Source organism: Hippocampus zosterae, chromosome 2 (genome assembly GCF_025434085.1).
Source record: "Hippocampus zosterae strain Florida chromosome 2, ASM2543408v3, whole genome shotgun sequence".
Classification (NCBI taxonomy): Eukaryota; Metazoa; Chordata; class Actinopteri; order Syngnathiformes; family Syngnathidae; genus Hippocampus; species Hippocampus zosterae.
Genome location: NC_067452.1, coordinates 8,961,118 through 8,976,754, shown reverse-complemented (window position 1 = coordinate 8,976,754; position 15,637 = coordinate 8,961,118). Strand labels below are relative to the sequence as shown.

Genomic DNA, 15,637 nt, shown 5'->3' with positions numbered 1-15,637 from the left:
TATTTCCGTTTTTGAGAGTTTAGGATATCATTTACATATTTATAACATGTAGTTGACTGTTTGTTGGACAGAGCACGTTCATTTGCACATGTTTTACCTAGACATGTACAGTGTATCACTATACAGTACTTGGGTACCATACTACTTATCAGAGACAAATAGGTAGTTGCGTCAGCAACTCCCATGTGTCGACTTGAAACAAACTTTAATCTAGTTCACTTAAATATTCTCAGAAATACAGTGAATATCCCAAAAACTCACCAATTCCCAACATTGTCTCCATGAAGCTGGAAGAGCAGATAGCATTATCCAAATGTCTTAGTTAGGTGCACAGATTCGTGGGAAATAATGTATGTCTGGTCTCCATATCGACACCTTATCGTCGAGTATTTAAGTGCTTCACATGTCCAGATGCCGCAGATAACTATGAGTGCAATCGCTGTGCGCCGGATATCTACTATCCAAAATGTATCTTTATTACACAAAATAAAATTAAAATAAATTGATAGCTCTCTAGAACTTGTACATCAGTAGATATTCATTCTAGATCCACTTTGAGAGCGTGAGCACAATTGTGACAACATGTGTCCTCCAGATACCAAATACTGTTTTGCCGCCCACATGATGGATCACCATGGAGACAGGGTATCTGTGACCAAGCGTTGTGCAACTGCGGAAGACTGCCTGGTAACAGGATGTGCTGAAGTCACTGATAATCGCTCTCGGATATGTGGTTGATTAAAGTTTTACCTACAGTATCACCTTAATAACTAACACAAAAAAATGTCAGGTGTGCTCATTCTGCTGCGAAGGGAATATTTGCAACTGGTTGGTTCCCCGAACCGAGTGCTGCAGTTTTCTCCTCAGCTACCCCTCTGGTGAACTCAGACAGAGGGTGTCATGCTGTGACACTGATCGACATCGTCATCCTCCTCATCAGCAGCAGGCTCATTATTGGATGTATGTGAGGCACAAACGGTGTTCATGTCAGTTGACATACACTGAAGGCGAACAACAACATTATTACAACTGAACACTCAGCTTTATCATATTGTGAAATACTGTATTTAATACGGGGTTTTCTTTCGTTGTTGTTTCCAATTTCCATAGTTGTCAGGACAGTAGTCTTATTAAAGCGGCTGCAAGTTCAGTTCGACTGCGTCTATTGCTTTTGTGTATAAAGGGAGTGCTGTATAACGGCACAATTTGTTTGATGAATCCTTTGGACGCAGCCTACAATTATCGAGCAATGGTGAGAAAACTTTACACTTTCAGAGAATTCTAACACCAAGTCACAAAGTACATTATTTATTACCTGTGTCCCATTTTTGGTTAGCATAGCCTTAATTCGCTAATAAGCATTTTTCGTCCGCTATTTCCAACGCCCACTGATAAACTGCATCCAACTCAGACTTTATTCAGTCACTTACATCAGGAAATGACTAAAATAACTGTAGAAGATGGCATCATCCGCAGAGAATATATCACAAAGAAACTGCAGCACTGAATCGAAATCATTGATAAACGTAAGAAAACGCTTATTGCTGAGAAGGGACCCTTGAGGCACACTCATTTTGAATTTCCAACTGTCGCAAACGTCCAAAAGTCCAAACCTTGTACCTCAAACTAACCCAAACCCATTCAAGTTTGCCAGCAATGCCACATGATACAAGCGTATGCAGGAGTTGAACATGAGACACACTATCAAACACTTTACGAAAGTCTACACGGGTAAAATGTATCAACACATGTGGCGCCACCACCAAGAAAGAGCATTGCATTGGTCCAATGATTCGTCATCACAAAAACCTGGAAAATAGTTGACTTCTGGAGATTTGCGAAATCGGTACCGACCATTTCCTAATAGCTAAGTAGTCTAAAAAAGGTTTCAAGGGAATCAGCATCAATAGATTCCAGAACTTGACTTGCTGCACAAAGTAAGCTTAGCGGACGGTAATTCTTAATATCTGACGGAAGCTCTTCTTGTAATCATTTATTTGTGACATTCACTCGATTTGGCCTTCCATCCCATAGATTGCAATGGATTATCGCTCGGAATGGGATCTCGATCTGATGACGTCGACTGGGTAGAGGTGGAGCAGGCTGTGCAGGTGAATCTAACGATATAACAGGCGATCATTTTATCAACAGTTACTAAAGTGTACCTCTACAATTTAAGTACTGTACTAACTAAATACAGTACTTTGCGTATGTGCGCGCGCGAACACGAAGTGGTGGGTGACGTCACGTGACAAACGTGTGGCGTTCAGACGCCACACGTCCATCGTCAAGGTGGAACGCGTCAAATTACACAGATGTAGTGTTTTACTTGCTTTCTTGACGAGGCGGTGAAATGTTTTTTTCTTTCAAAAGATTTCACCTTGAAAGGGTTCATTAAGACAGGAGGCGTTGCTTCTTAAATCTTTTCCTTGGAAACAAAAATGAGTAGCAGCCTGAGGGATCCGTCTACTCACTCCAACAACGATGACGTAAGTAAATCACACACATGCGCGTGAACCCCTATTGATTTTTTTGCCCCCATGATAATTTTACTTACATTTCAATTTATGCTTAAACATGAGCACAACTTCATTTCTAAAGCAACATTTTAGTTCACAGTTGCATTTAAAGCATGACGAACTTGGGCTCGTGGTCGTGAGGTAACCTGCAGGTTGCAGCACGTGCGCAATTGATGACACCCAAGACAGTATCAACATGTCTGTCTTGTTAGGGTGATCATATGTACTTTTATTGGTGCCGTGCTGTTTTACACCGCGGAAAAACCAACAACCATAATAAACCTATAAAGTAGTTGAACTGATGTAATCTAAAACAGTATTATCTTTTTGATGGCAGATATTTTTTCTCTACAAGTCGAATGAGGATGATGATTGTTTTTTCATTGATTTTTTTTTTTTGGGAGGGTTGGGGGTGTTTGCGAGTTCAGTGGTTGTTTCGTGTAATAATTTTGTTTCTCTTGTTGTCAGTCCCCAATTGAACCCAAATATCTGCGGTGCAGCAACTTGAACATGCCCCTGCTCGCCAGTGAATTCTTCAAAAGTGAATTACAGTTGTATCTTGATGGCTTAACATCCGAGTAAGTAAGATGAAATAAACGAGTCAAGTCATTCATCGGATGGAAAGACTGTCATTTTGGGCTAACACCTGCTAATTCCTATTTGCAGGACGTGGGACTTAATAGAATATGGGCATTTTGATTGCAATGCTTTCATGGTGCTATTGAAAATGTGGCAAAGCATCCTATACAAAATCTCCCAAGAGGTGCTGAGTGTTGTGTTGCCTCAGGTGGAAGAGCATGCCCAGATCCTAGTGTAAGTCCAATGCCTCTACGCACATCCAGTACAAACAAATGTGGAGAGAAGCAATCAAATCTGTGCAATTCTGTCTCCTCCCCTCCATAGGAATGGTTGTGACTCTCCACAACAGGCGCTCAACTACTCCTGTGTGACCGTGGATGATATCCACGCATGCATTTGGGACTCGCTTCTGTTGGCTCTCAAAGACACAATAAACGCCGGAGAGATTAGGTCTCCATGCGGCGATCACCTGTTGGAGTTGGTCGCGGCCAAAGTGTCCAAGACTGTGAACTCCGCACTGTCCGAAATGTCATCGCAGCTCGACTCTGCGCCGCACCTGGACGTGCCTCATCAGGTGTCTGAAATCGGCGAAATAGCTTTGCAATCAATCTCAGTACTCAGGGATTGCCTGGAAAACATGAGGATGGCGGGTCGATATGGAATTGAAGAGGACTGCGCGGGCAGCGAGTCATCGGAAGACGCAACGAACGTCTTGGTGGCTCCTCTTCCCACTCCTGTGCAAACGCGCGACAAGGCGGCAACGCACATTCACGCTCAGACTCCCACTGAGGCGCACACAAAGACAGGAAACACGTGCCTTCACCCGCCAGCTGAAACATGGACAAAGAAAGAAAACATATTTTGTACTGTGTTCTTGTGGAAGCTGATGGACCATATTGCCGCCTCGAATGCCAAGTCGGTGCTGGAGATGGACATTGACTGGATGCTAGCACAGCTAAAGAGCACCGTGGTCGAAACACGCCCCAACCACCCGCAGAACATTGGCGACTTCCACATTGACATTTACAAGGACCTCTGTCAGGAATTTGGTTCGAAGGAGCGCCTGTATTTTTCTATGGTGTGCTGCCAACTTGTTTTTGTAGAAGCTCTTGCAAGGGCTTTGAAAAACCATCTCCAGGCACCCAAAAAAAAGGACTTTTTTACGGTAGTTAAGAATTTTTTTAGGAAAAGGACTGCAAAAGTCTCTCTGGCCTGTGAGCATGGACGGGCCAGGTTGCTGGCTTCTACCAATACCAGGAAACTGACATAGGACCAAGACTGAAGGATTCTAAATTGTGCTTCCTGTGAGAAAGCCAAATCACAGGAATGTTTATCAGTGCAGGCTGGGGTCACTTTATTGGTTCAGCAGCTAAATCCATAAATACTTTGTCGGATCAGACTTTGAAAACGGCTAAAGATTAGAGTTGTCTCTAACCTTGAGGATTGACACCCTGCCTGCTAAAATCTCCTGGTGATGCCTCCTAAAAGGCCAACTGTCATAGTGCAGGTGCGAGGATGCAGTGTAGGGCGGTTGCAGGGCCAGCACAGAGTTGCTCGGGATCAGTCTCGCCCACTTGCTCGGTAGCAGTGTGGTAGACGCACTTTACATAGACAAATAAAAAACACACACGCTCTTCTTAGTCAAGCCTTTTCACAACATCGGATGGACTTGGAGCACCAAGAAAACTATTCAGCCTCATCATCCAGTCCGTGTGAGAGTCCTTGTAGTCGTGTGATGGCACCGCTGTGGGTCGGCGCGTTGGTGAAAACCGTCCCCACAAACTGAGGTGTTCCTCTCAGGATGTGTCGGATAACCGTGCAGGAGCCCGACATCTCGATGCGGAAGCCAGAATGCCGTGGCTCCTCTCCTGTGTGACCTGAACTTGAACGAAGCGGGGATGCAAAGAACTGTGGGGAAAATACAAAGACAGCAATTACCCATTACTCTAAATAAAAACGAGTTGGTTAGGAAATTGATCGCCGTACAATGAAGCTATTCACTGCCATTGCATGTGAACGACAATTAGGTAAGAACAGTATTTAGCCCCCATAATGCTAAATGTACTTATCGGCCACAATAAGAAGTCTAACAATTCAGTCTTTACAAAGAAACGCAGTTGCGATGCACTCATTCACAGGTATCTCATAAACAATGAAGTGGCCTGGAACAGCACTGCATCATATTGATATGTTGCTCCTCCCAGCCATCTTGATAAGATAATAAAAATGATTTGTCCGTTTTTGAAATTCAGATTGAGACATTTCCTTAGCTTGCGCAAGTGTACCTGATGATGTGCCAATATAGTCGCAAAACTGAATGCGGCGAAAGAACTCACAGCTTCTCCTGTTGTTGGATCGATAAAGTCAGCCCAGTAGCCTGCGGTCCACAGTGCAAAACACATCTCCTTAGCACCGCTCACAAACTGCAGTGAGGAAGAAGCACAGTGGAAATTGCCTCAATACGTGTCACAAATACGAACATTGACATCAAATACATAACACAGTGAATCCTCTAAGTTTGAACACACCTTGCTCCAGAACGTGTTGATCCTATTTGGAAATGATTTCTCGCCCTCAAAAAAATAAAAGGAAATAATCTTCCTAGTGTGAAACTCACCATCATAGATGCTAGCTAGATGCCGACGGTAATGATGTGTGCGGTAATGCTAGAAAACATGAAATCGGGCAAGATGGCAATTTGAAGCATTGTGCAACTTTCGGAGTCATTTTGGGGGTCAAGTCGTATGACCTACTGGTTAGTACGTCTGCCTCAGAGTTCAAGAAGTTTAGGGCTCGAAGCTCCATGTCAGCTTCCTCCCAGATCCTCAAAACCAGAGTCCTACACTAAGCCTTTTGCGGTTGTGGCCAGGTCGGGCCACCGTGAGGCATGTCGTGGTGGCTTTGCTAGAAACGGCGCTGGCACTCTATTTTCATGATATAATACAATAAGTTTCAACGATTATTAGGTGTTATTATTATAGAACAGTTGTCATCTTTATTTTATATTATGCCGGCCTTTCAGTAAAAATGACTTAATTTTTTTTTTTTTTAACATGTTCTGTTCTTTTTTGCTGTAAAAAGGTCGAACTGAAGATTTGACATGCAATGGCTTTTACATCTTGTTCAAGCCATTCCGGATTGAATTATTTTACCTGATGGGCAAAAACATGTGTGCAGCACGGTAGAAAGACCAATGATGCTTGACAAATTCAATTACACTAAACCTCAAAATACTGAATATCAAATAAGAAAAAAGCAAAAATGTTTGGATTTCTTCATATTAACTTGTGAAATTTGTACTGGCCCGCTCAGTCCAGCAGCAGTGAACGTCGGTGGTCCGTCACAGTCACGTTGTGACACCGAAACCAATGTTAATGTCAAACTCGACCAAAAAATGCATGTTAGTTTACTGAGGACCAAATTATCCATCGGTGTGAATCCTAGTTTGTCGATATGTGTCCTGCGTGTGGCTGGCAACCTGTCCAGGGTTTACCACGCCCCTTGCCCAAAGTCAGCTAGGAAAGGCACCAACTAAGCCATGACCCGAATGAGGACCACAGATTCAGCTTTCCAGGTTCCAATTCACACTGAGACCACAGATTCAGCTTTCCAGGTTCCAATTCACACTGAAGACTCACTTTGCTGAGTAACTGCTCTTTGTCTAGCTCCGCCCCCTTGTAGCGACCGCTCCTCTGTGAGACCGTCACAACTGTGATGGAAGTATTAGGCACTGTCGGGAACAAAAGCTCCAAATCTGACAACACAGATGTTCTATAGTTAGGTTTATGTACCAGCACTTCATGTTAACTATTTTGGGAAAGCATAAATCAAAAGAGCACTCACCTTTCCTTAACAGCTCAGGACAGGAACTTATAGAGCAATCAGTGTCTGTTTGATTGAAGTACTGCTCAGCTTTGTGGACGCGCTTGGATATGGGGCCCAATTTCCCCTGATGAGCAGCACAAAGCAGATCATAGTTTAAATGTGAGTGCTGATTTAATTAAACCAAACTGTTTAAGAACTTGTGAAGAACAATGACCTCTCATTCATTAGATACGCCACTGCAATTCTTAGGCGACTGGTCGAGTCCTGCCATGCGAGCAATTTACACACCCCAAAAACGGATTACTGTACACTTGTTACCTATAGATGCCACAAGATAGCAACAAATTGCAATTGTGTAAATGAAGCTTCTCAACTTCATTAAATAGTTCCTTGGCACTATGATGCCATCTGATATTGCCAAAGCAAAACTGTTATTTCTTTGGCATGCACATAAAAACAGCAAATAGGTTACACTTCCCCAAAAAATCTGCAAATTAACGAATGCAAACCATAAATATGCAGTTCACTGTATTACCATTTGGGCGAGGGGGCAAAATGTGTGCAAATGTTGATCAATTTTTGTACAATTTAAAAACAATGTTGGCAATATTTTATGTGACATATTTCATAGACCCTTCCCCTTATTCCCTGTACAAAGAAATGCATAGTGGTGGTTACACCCGTTGCATTATTTTAAAAATCAAAATGCTAATTACAAATTCATCTAAAAAAAAATCCTAGGAAAACATGCCAATTTTGTTTTAACTTTTGAATGGCAGATTTAATAACTGTGTCTATGTTAAGGGGAATTTAGGAAAATGGAATTTACTGTGACTGGATGACAGTTCCCATTTCTCACCCATGGTTGAGTGTACTGGTAATCGGATCCAGCTCAGTCATCGTACCAATTATGAGAAGTGCCATAGAAAATGGATGAACCGATAATCTAATTTAAGGTTGACTAAGGATGCACGAACATCGGGATAATTGCTGTGAATTTGCTAACTCATTATACAACAGGGCTGACGTTAACGATTCCAACCTGAAATTCATTGACAAACTGGGCTAGGATGAACTGTTGTCTCTCCGAGCTGCACGGGGCTGTTAGTACATCAGGCACAGTCCTGTCGACTGGAGATTTCTTCTCTTCCAAGCCATCCAGATGGCTGTCAAATCCGACATTGCCTGGTAACTGGAAGCGCGTGTCCTGAGGTCCGAAAGGTCCCATGTTCTCATCGGGCCACACAGTCCTAGGGCCTGCAGAGGACACCCGAGTTATAACCTTTCGCCGTTGTTTGTTAAAATAATTCGCAGGATGACACGAAAATACCAACGCAATTGTTTTTACTTTTGGTACTTGGAGTCACAAATATTTTACATATTGTAAAAGTAGTATTAACAAAAAAAACCACATTTGAAAGCATACCTGATTCTGTGTGTGCGACAGATATGTAAGGTTCATCTGGGTTTGCAGTAGAGAATGTTCTGACTCGACCCAACTTCAGAGCCGCTAAAATTTGCCGACCGAGAGTCTGAGAACGGACCAGTCGGCCTCCACCACACAAGACCTATCGTACACAAAGACTCACTGTAAGGGTGACTTCATCAGAGAAAACCCCTATTCTTTGCTGAAGGCTCACGCCCGGTTTATACTCTAAATATACATTATTTTGCAACGACTACTATACCACCTCATGCCACACATTAGCTAACCAGATTGTAGTTAACACATCTACTGCAAGATACAAATGTGTCACTTACTGTGCTGGGCATCGCAGAGAGTTGACTTTTGGCTTCTTTATAAATCGTCTGACCTGTTCGAAAGTATCAACGAAAGTATTACATCGGATTCCCAAGTCGTTTATTATGTGAAAGTTGTAGCTATCTGGACATGCTAGCTACGGTAAGTTTTGTCACCACACGCTCACAAACTAGCTGACGCAGTGTTATGGGTACGTATGTACTTCATTTGGCACAAGCAAAAAACAACAGCAAGACAACATTTACTTTGGAATTGTGTTACAACATCGACCAACAACGTCGAATGGCGTTTGGCATTTGGAAAATAGAAGGTGAATCAGCTGATCTTGTTTTGACACTTTGTACTTTAATTGCGTGTCCATCTCGTTAACAGAGCGCATTCCCGAAACTACACAAAACAAGTTTTATGGCGTACAACACACAATCGCACACCGGCATTAAATTGTATTGTAAGTACACGACGTTCTTACCTGGCAAATAAGTCTTATCATTCGCAAAATAACTACGGAAAGTGATTTAGGACATATTGCGCACGCGCCGTTTCATCAGCAAATATGTAAAACTCACCACAAGATGGCAGCAAAGAAAATAAAATGTCCACCCTTGTTCACTCAAGTCTTCAATTGCACAGTCAATTCCAATTTTCCAGTTTTCCGTTCACAATTAACGTCTTGCAACAAGAGATGTACACATGTATGGATGGCGTAATGTGAATAATAGTCGTTCTGATGCCATTCCATGCCAAATCCCGATTTGACCTAATTTGTCCTTTTAAATTGTACACTCGTGTGAGTACTCTGTGTGCGCGTGTGCCTGTGTGTGTGCGTGTGTGTAGTGGGGGGACGGGGGGGGGGGGCGTGTGTGTGCGTTTCTATCTATCTATCTATCTATCTATCTATCTATCTATCTATCTATCTATCTATCTATCTATCTATCTATCTATCTCTCTCTCTCTCTCTCTCTCTCTCTCTCTCTCTCTCTCTCTCTCTCTCTCTCTCTCTATCTCTATCTATCTAGTTATTTAAGTTTAAAAACATTAAAAAGTTCACAAGCAGCCATTCTTTTCCAAGACAATTCCTGTTACCGTGTTTAAGATTAAGAATACCTTTATTAGTCTCGCAATGGAGAAATTCCAGATTCACAGCAGCAAAGTTATGAAAGGAAGAAGTAGAACAACAACAAAATAGGAGCTGCTGGAAAGGCAGCCACTCTCGCGGCGCCATTTTGAAGTCAAAATAACAAAAAATAACACAAGACAACACATAGGACAGAGACAGTCGTGCAATCTTCACCACTTTTCTGCATACACTTTGTTGTCTGAAGCAGTTATAGATGAAAGAGGAGAGGATCAAAGTGTCCTTTCACCAGTGGATCAGAGACATCATGCTGACACGTCTGCTACAAGCAAAGTTTTGAAAGCAAACACGAAGCTGTAGCGTCCATTGACGAAAAGAGATTAGTTCACTTCTCCTGTCCCACATAATCCGCTTCAAACTCCAAGCCGCGACTCCCAGCTCCAAATCCGCATCGGCACTCCGCGCGAACGCTCCTTTCTTCTCATCGTCGGCTCCTCAAGACCTCCATCCATCCAGCCAGTTTATGCTGCAGTTGTACCCTGTGTGTGCCAGAAGGCAGCCTCTTGCATCCCCTCTGCAACTGACAACTTCTGTTTTGTCTTTTTTTTGTTGCTGAAATCACTGTTATCAGTGCATTTCTTATACCAGGATCCTTGTATGGAATCAGAAGAGCCTCGCAGAGAGCGAATTTCACTGGCTGCATCGATCATTCCAAGTATGTTATCCCAGTATCGTGAGTTGAGATGTACAGAAAAAATATTGGCGCCTTGCCTGCAGATTAATGCTTTATACTGTATTTGCTAACAGCATTAGGCTCTGATAGGTGGCACTTACTTGATTGTTCGGTGAAGTCAAAGTTACGGGGGATTTGTGTTTATACTCAAAGTACTGTAGAGTATTTGAGCTGCTACCTCCATGACTTCAAATGCATTCAATTTCTTTGAATCTCTCCCTTTTTCCACACTTTGGACTCTGCTTCTGCAAGTAGAAACAAGCATCAGAGACACCTCAAATAATTTAATTTTAATTTCAAAACGTATTTTATTAAAACAGGCTTGATCACAGATGATGCCAACAATTTATGGATTTGATCACACAATATGGAAACATAAAATTCATTCATTCAGGAATGAAGGAACCCTGAGTGCGAGTAACTCTAAATACAGTAACTGTATGTGGAGGGAATACATATGTGCATGTGTGTGTAAATTTTATTCAATATAAAAATGGATGTTGATTGCTGATAACATGTTTCCAAGTTTTATTTGTTTCGTTTTTTTGCCGACCACCTGTGATAACCTTGGCCACCCCAAGGATAAAAGTCTAGCTTCTGCATCCAGCCACAGTGCACATTCTCCGCCGAGTAGAGAAGATGGCCGAAAGCTGCACTGAATGGGTGACAACCAGCCCAATGTTCGTCAGTGGGACGAAAGCTGGACTCACCATTGACCCAGCAATATATGGTGGATGAGGCCTGGCTCACTATACATCTAAAACTAGTTGATTTCAGCAATACATAAAATGTCTCCATTAATGTGGAATTTATTTTTGCGTCCATTGACATTAAACCATACTGGGGGGACGTTGCTCTTAATATTGGACTATTCACAAAATAAAAAAAAAAACTGGCCCCATCTGTTTCTGCTCCAGAAAGTTACAGATACGACTGACATTGCCCCAAATATGGCCATGACAGCTGTGGCAGAAAGGATCCAAATGATGAAATATGACTGGAGGTGTTTGCACCTGACGCTCACACAGGGAAGTCCAAAATGCCCCAAGTACTATCAGAGCTGCTGAACTGTGCAATGAGGCCTTACCCTCAGTTGGAAGCCTCAGGGCAGTGGCCGCTAATGAGCTAGCAGTGCGTATGTGCACTGTAAAATCATGCATATGCATCAAGGGCCTCCGGGGTTGTTATCGGAGTATCAGCACCAACAGACGGCTGCTAGGCCAGAGCACATTTATGGAAATACACAGTTAATTCTGTGCTCCAATTTCTGTTTTTCCTGAAAGACACTCCTCTATGCATCTACATATTTTCAATGCAAAGCAAAAAAGTGCTGTGAAAGTGTTTTCTCCCAGTCCTCATTAGCATTAGAAGGTGCAAATGTAAGCATTGAATACAAACACATACTGATAATATCTACTCCAATCAACCTCGTCGAACACGAAGACACACTTTTGGATGCTTTGGCGCTCTCCACTCTCTGAAGTACGCTCCAAATGAGTCACATAATTAACACAAAATACCTTGCCTGGAACATGTCATGTTTTCCCACATTCTGCAAAGCAATATTTTCTTGTGTGAATCTTAAATGTGTACTGAGCCAGTGATCGTTTAATGCAGGGGTCACCAACGTGGTGCCCGCGCGGCACCGGTAGTCCCATAGGACCACATGAGCAGCACGGGGGCTGTTCTGAAAATAACTCACCAATAATGGGACATTGGGATTTCTTAGGAATGTTGTATGGTACAAGTTATCATTTAAAGATGTGACCGTTGTTAGGGAGGGGCCAGCCAGGTAGCCTCCTCAGCCAGGGTGCTCTGCACCTCACACCTGGGTACGGCTGAGGAGGTTGCCTGGCTGGCTCCTCCCTAACAACCATTGGCAAAAAGAAAATACAGATATATTTCTGTTTTCGAGTTGTTCTGAGAAATCACAAGAAAGAATATGATTGACTATAAATAGCACATCAAATAAAATAATTTCAGCAAATTTGTTATTTTATATATGTGTATGAAACTACACATTAATCAGTAGAGTACTGTAGCTTTCAGGCTCAAAAAGGTTGGTGAGCCCTCAGTTAATGGTTAACCAAGCTGATTTGGGATCAATTCATCTTTAAGAATTAGAAAAGGAAAAGTAACAACCTCAAAATAAAGCCCCCCACACCCTGACATATGAGTTATTTATTTTGTCAGAGTTTTGACAGCGAACCCGGAGAAAACCCACACAGGCATGGGGAGAACATGCAAACTGCACACAGGGAGGCCAAAGCTGGAATCGAACCCTGCATCTCTTCAGTGTGAGGCCGGTATGCAAACCACCATGCCGCCCTGATGGAAGGTAATACTATTTAAATCTCGGCTATTTTGTTTTGCATTTGCTACTGGCCTTGCTTGTGACAACAGCAAGACCAGCACCGAAACACAAGAAAGCCCTTGCAGGTGTATGCTGTTTTTATTTCCGCAGGGAGGTAACTGACCAGCAGCAGTGGTTGAATTCTAGTGATTTTCTGCACTCTTATCCACACATCGCAAACCTCTCCTTCTTGCTGACATGTCACACCACAGTGAGAATAATTGCTTCACAATAAGAGCAGACGCCTTCAAGAAACATTTTTATGAACCATCTTCCATTCTCATGCAGTTACACTTGACATACAATATGTGACAGTATCTCCGTTTGTGTGCTTGTGTGCAATTTGTCCGCAAAAGCAATGTATTGTGACATTTCTGAAGGCACTTAAAACCTTGCCACTGTCTTACAGCACTGTCTGGTTGGATTACAGGGCTGACAGGGAAAGTCTAACAAAGAGCTAAATAAGGAAATAGAAGAAAAGAAAACACCATGACACCACTACAAGCTTGAAATGACTGCACAGTGGTGCCTTGAGGTACAAGTTTAATTTGTTTCACGACCATGTATCTCAAAACAGTTTGATCTCAAATTCTCTAACCTCATTTAAAGGAATGGAAATGCCATTCATCTGTCCCAGCCTCCCCTACAAAAGGAAATGTTTGTTAAATCAGTAAAATAGCAGTCTATATTATTGTACTTTATAGAAACATCCATCCATTATCCGAGCCACTTATCTTCACGAGGGTCGCAGACATGCTGGAACCTATCCCAGCAGTCTTCGGGCAGTAGGTGGGGTACACCCTGAACTGTGGTTGCCAGCTAATCGCAGGACACATATAGACAAACAAACATTCACACTCACAACCACACCTCAGGACTAAGGGCCACTATAACGTGTCCAATTAAATTCACTGGGCTTTTTTTTGTGCCCTTGTCTTGATTCTTGCGGTGTGCGAGTCTTTGAGAGTGGTTGGGCTGGTACCAGTGATTTTTCCCGCCGTCCTAACTGTCCGTTGGAGTCAGATTTTATCCTTTTTTGTGGCAGCCCCAAAACAGACTGTGATGGAAAAACACAGGACTGATTCGATGACTGCTGTGTAGAACTGTCTTAGCAGCTCAGGTGGGAGGCCTTGCTTCCTCAGTAGCCTCAGGAAGTACCGGTACATCCTCTGCAGGGCCTTTTTCAGGATGGTGTTAATGTTGGCCTCCCACTTCATATCCTGGGAGACTGTGATGCACAGTAACTTGAAGTCCTCGACGGTTGACACAGGGCAGTTTAGATTGTCAACCAGTCCCTTATTGTTCACTGCTTTGCGCAATGCTGTCCTGTAGTAGTTTGAACTACTTTCAGGCCATAAGACACAGATGCAGAGTTGTGAGCGGAAAACTGTTTTTTTTTTCAGCCTCTCTGCACAGCTTCTCTTTGCAATGTTAATTTCCTTTGCCAATTGGTTTCGTTCATGCTTGTACAGTGCACCTCTAACGGCGGCCTTGTTCGCTTTTCTAAGTTGCCTGAGTTTGGCAGTGAACCATGGCTTGTTATTGTTGAAGGTGCCGAAGGACTTTGATAGTACTGTACACTCACACCCTCACAGAAACTGATGTATGATGTTACAGTGTCTGTGCATTCGTCTGAACATGGGAGGAAACCCGAGTACCTGGAGAAAACTCACACAGGCATGGTGAGAACATGCAAACTCCACACAGGAAGACCGGGCTCGAGTTAAATCCACCAACTTTGCACTGTGAGGCCAACATGCTAATCGACATGCTAATCGACATCAGTCGACCACTGTGCCGCCTTCTAAAAACATATATTCATACGGTAAAATGTGTGTGTGTGTGTGTGTGTGTGTGTGTGTGTGTGTGTGTGTGTGTGTGTGTGTGTGTGTGTGTGTGTGTGTGTGTGTGTGTGTGAGATGAAATATTGTGATGATATCGTCTTGGCAGTCACTTTCTGATACCCTGCCCTACTGCATACACAAGCGCTAATACAACATGAGAGGTGTGTGCACTGGTCCAATAGACCAGTAAAGTGTGCGCGTGAAACATGCCTGTACACGAACACAACGTAGGAAAAACAATTTCAAAAGAGCCTGCAGAAAGAAAAAAAAAACGGCTCTTGGAATTCCACAGGAAGATGTATTAATGTTAGCAGACAGCTGGAGATGCTCCAAAATGGAGAGTCATAGTGCATCATGCCCTCGGGGCTGATTCAACTCCTCACGCTTGGCTTAAACGCAGCAGTATGATACCTCACTGAGGGGCAAAAACACCTTTGAGTACCATAATCAGAAGGCCATGGGTTGCATGATACAGAGACACAAAAATAGACACATCGGTACAGTTCAACAGAACACAGAAGAATGACCTTTTGTCTCTGCGTTCAATTCTCTGACATTAATTACAAGCATAGTAAATGTTATTCATCAACAACAACAAAAAAGCAAGAAGCCAAAGAAGAGCTGAAAGATCTCATTCGTGGCGTGCTGTTTGTTGTTGTGGCGTGCCCATATTATTCGTGTCATCTGAAAAATGTTAATAGACAAATGGCAAAAAAACCCAACACACACATTAAAGCAGAATTGGGCACTCAATTGAAGCAGCTCACCTTACACAAGCAGAGTGAGTCAAGGCTGTGAGTATCTTGTGTTTTTGCCACAGCTGCGCAGCCAGAGAAGGTGAGAGGAACTGACCTCTTGCCGTCAGACAGGACCAACTACCCGACCAGCAATGACCTAATTTGGATTGTTATCTCTTATCTGGTCACGTTAACGTCAGCAGTCCATGT

General features: G+C 42.9%; 3 protein-coding genes across 3 annotated transcripts; 2 read left to right on the top strand and 1 right to left on the bottom strand.

Moving 5' to 3' along the window:
* The first annotated feature begins 103 nt into the window (after nt 1-103).
* On the top strand, nt 104-1,169 carry LOC127596171 (ly6/PLAUR domain-containing protein 6-like). The gene is given in 5 exon segments (XM_052058359.1): nt 104-112; nt 327-468; nt 596-717; nt 782-843; nt 845-1,169. Coding segments are annotated over 5 exon segments (459 nt in total). The 3' UTR covers nt 969-1,169.
* Nucleotides 1,170-1,993: 824 nt separating this feature from the next.
* LOC127592401 (uncharacterized) lies at nt 1,994-4,738 on the top strand. The gene is made up of 5 exons (XM_052053139.1): nt 1,994-2,111; nt 2,374-2,489; nt 2,988-3,097; nt 3,186-3,332; nt 3,423-4,738. The coding sequence occupies exons 2-5, from the start codon at nt 2,442-2,444 to the stop codon at nt 4,366-4,368; spliced, it is 1,251 nt and encodes a 416-aa protein (XP_051909099.1). The 5' UTR covers nt 1,994-2,111; nt 2,374-2,441; the 3' UTR covers nt 4,369-4,738.
* mmadhca (metabolism of cobalamin associated Da) lies at nt 4,428-9,245 on the bottom strand. The gene is made up of 8 exons (XM_052053215.1): nt 9,155-9,245; nt 8,685-8,737; nt 8,350-8,491; nt 7,966-8,180; nt 6,942-7,047; nt 6,737-6,852; nt 5,435-5,521; nt 4,428-5,006 (listed from the first exon to the last, which is right to left on the bottom strand). Exons 2-8 carry the CDS (start codon nt 8,694-8,696, stop codon nt 4,785-4,787), a joined length of 900 nt encoding a protein of 299 aa, XP_051909175.1. The 5' UTR covers nt 8,697-8,737; nt 9,155-9,245; the 3' UTR covers nt 4,428-4,784.
* Nucleotides 9,246-15,637: the final 6,392 nt, after the last annotated feature.

Coding starts and splice junctions, on each gene's coding strand:
- LOC127592401 (XM_052053139.1), top strand. CDS start 2,442: ATGAGTAGCAGCCTGAGGGATCCGTCTACTCACTCCAACAACGATGAC. Junction 2,490..2,987: donor CTCACTCCAACAACGATGAC/GTAAGTAAATCA, acceptor TCTTGTTGTCAG/TCCCCAATTGAACCCAAATA. Junction 3,333..3,422: donor GAGCATGCCCAGATCCTAGT/GTAAGTCCAATG, acceptor TCCCCTCCATAG/GAATGGTTGTGACTCTCCAC.
- mmadhca (XM_052053215.1), bottom strand. Junction 7,048..7,965: donor AGTTTGTCAATGAATTTCAG/GTTGGAATCGTT, acceptor GCTGCTCATCAG/GGGAAATTGGGCCCCATATC. Junction 6,853..6,941: donor TCCTGAGCTGTTAAGGAAAG/GTGAGTGCTCTT, acceptor CTGTGTTGTCAG/ATTTGGAGCTTTTGTTCCCG.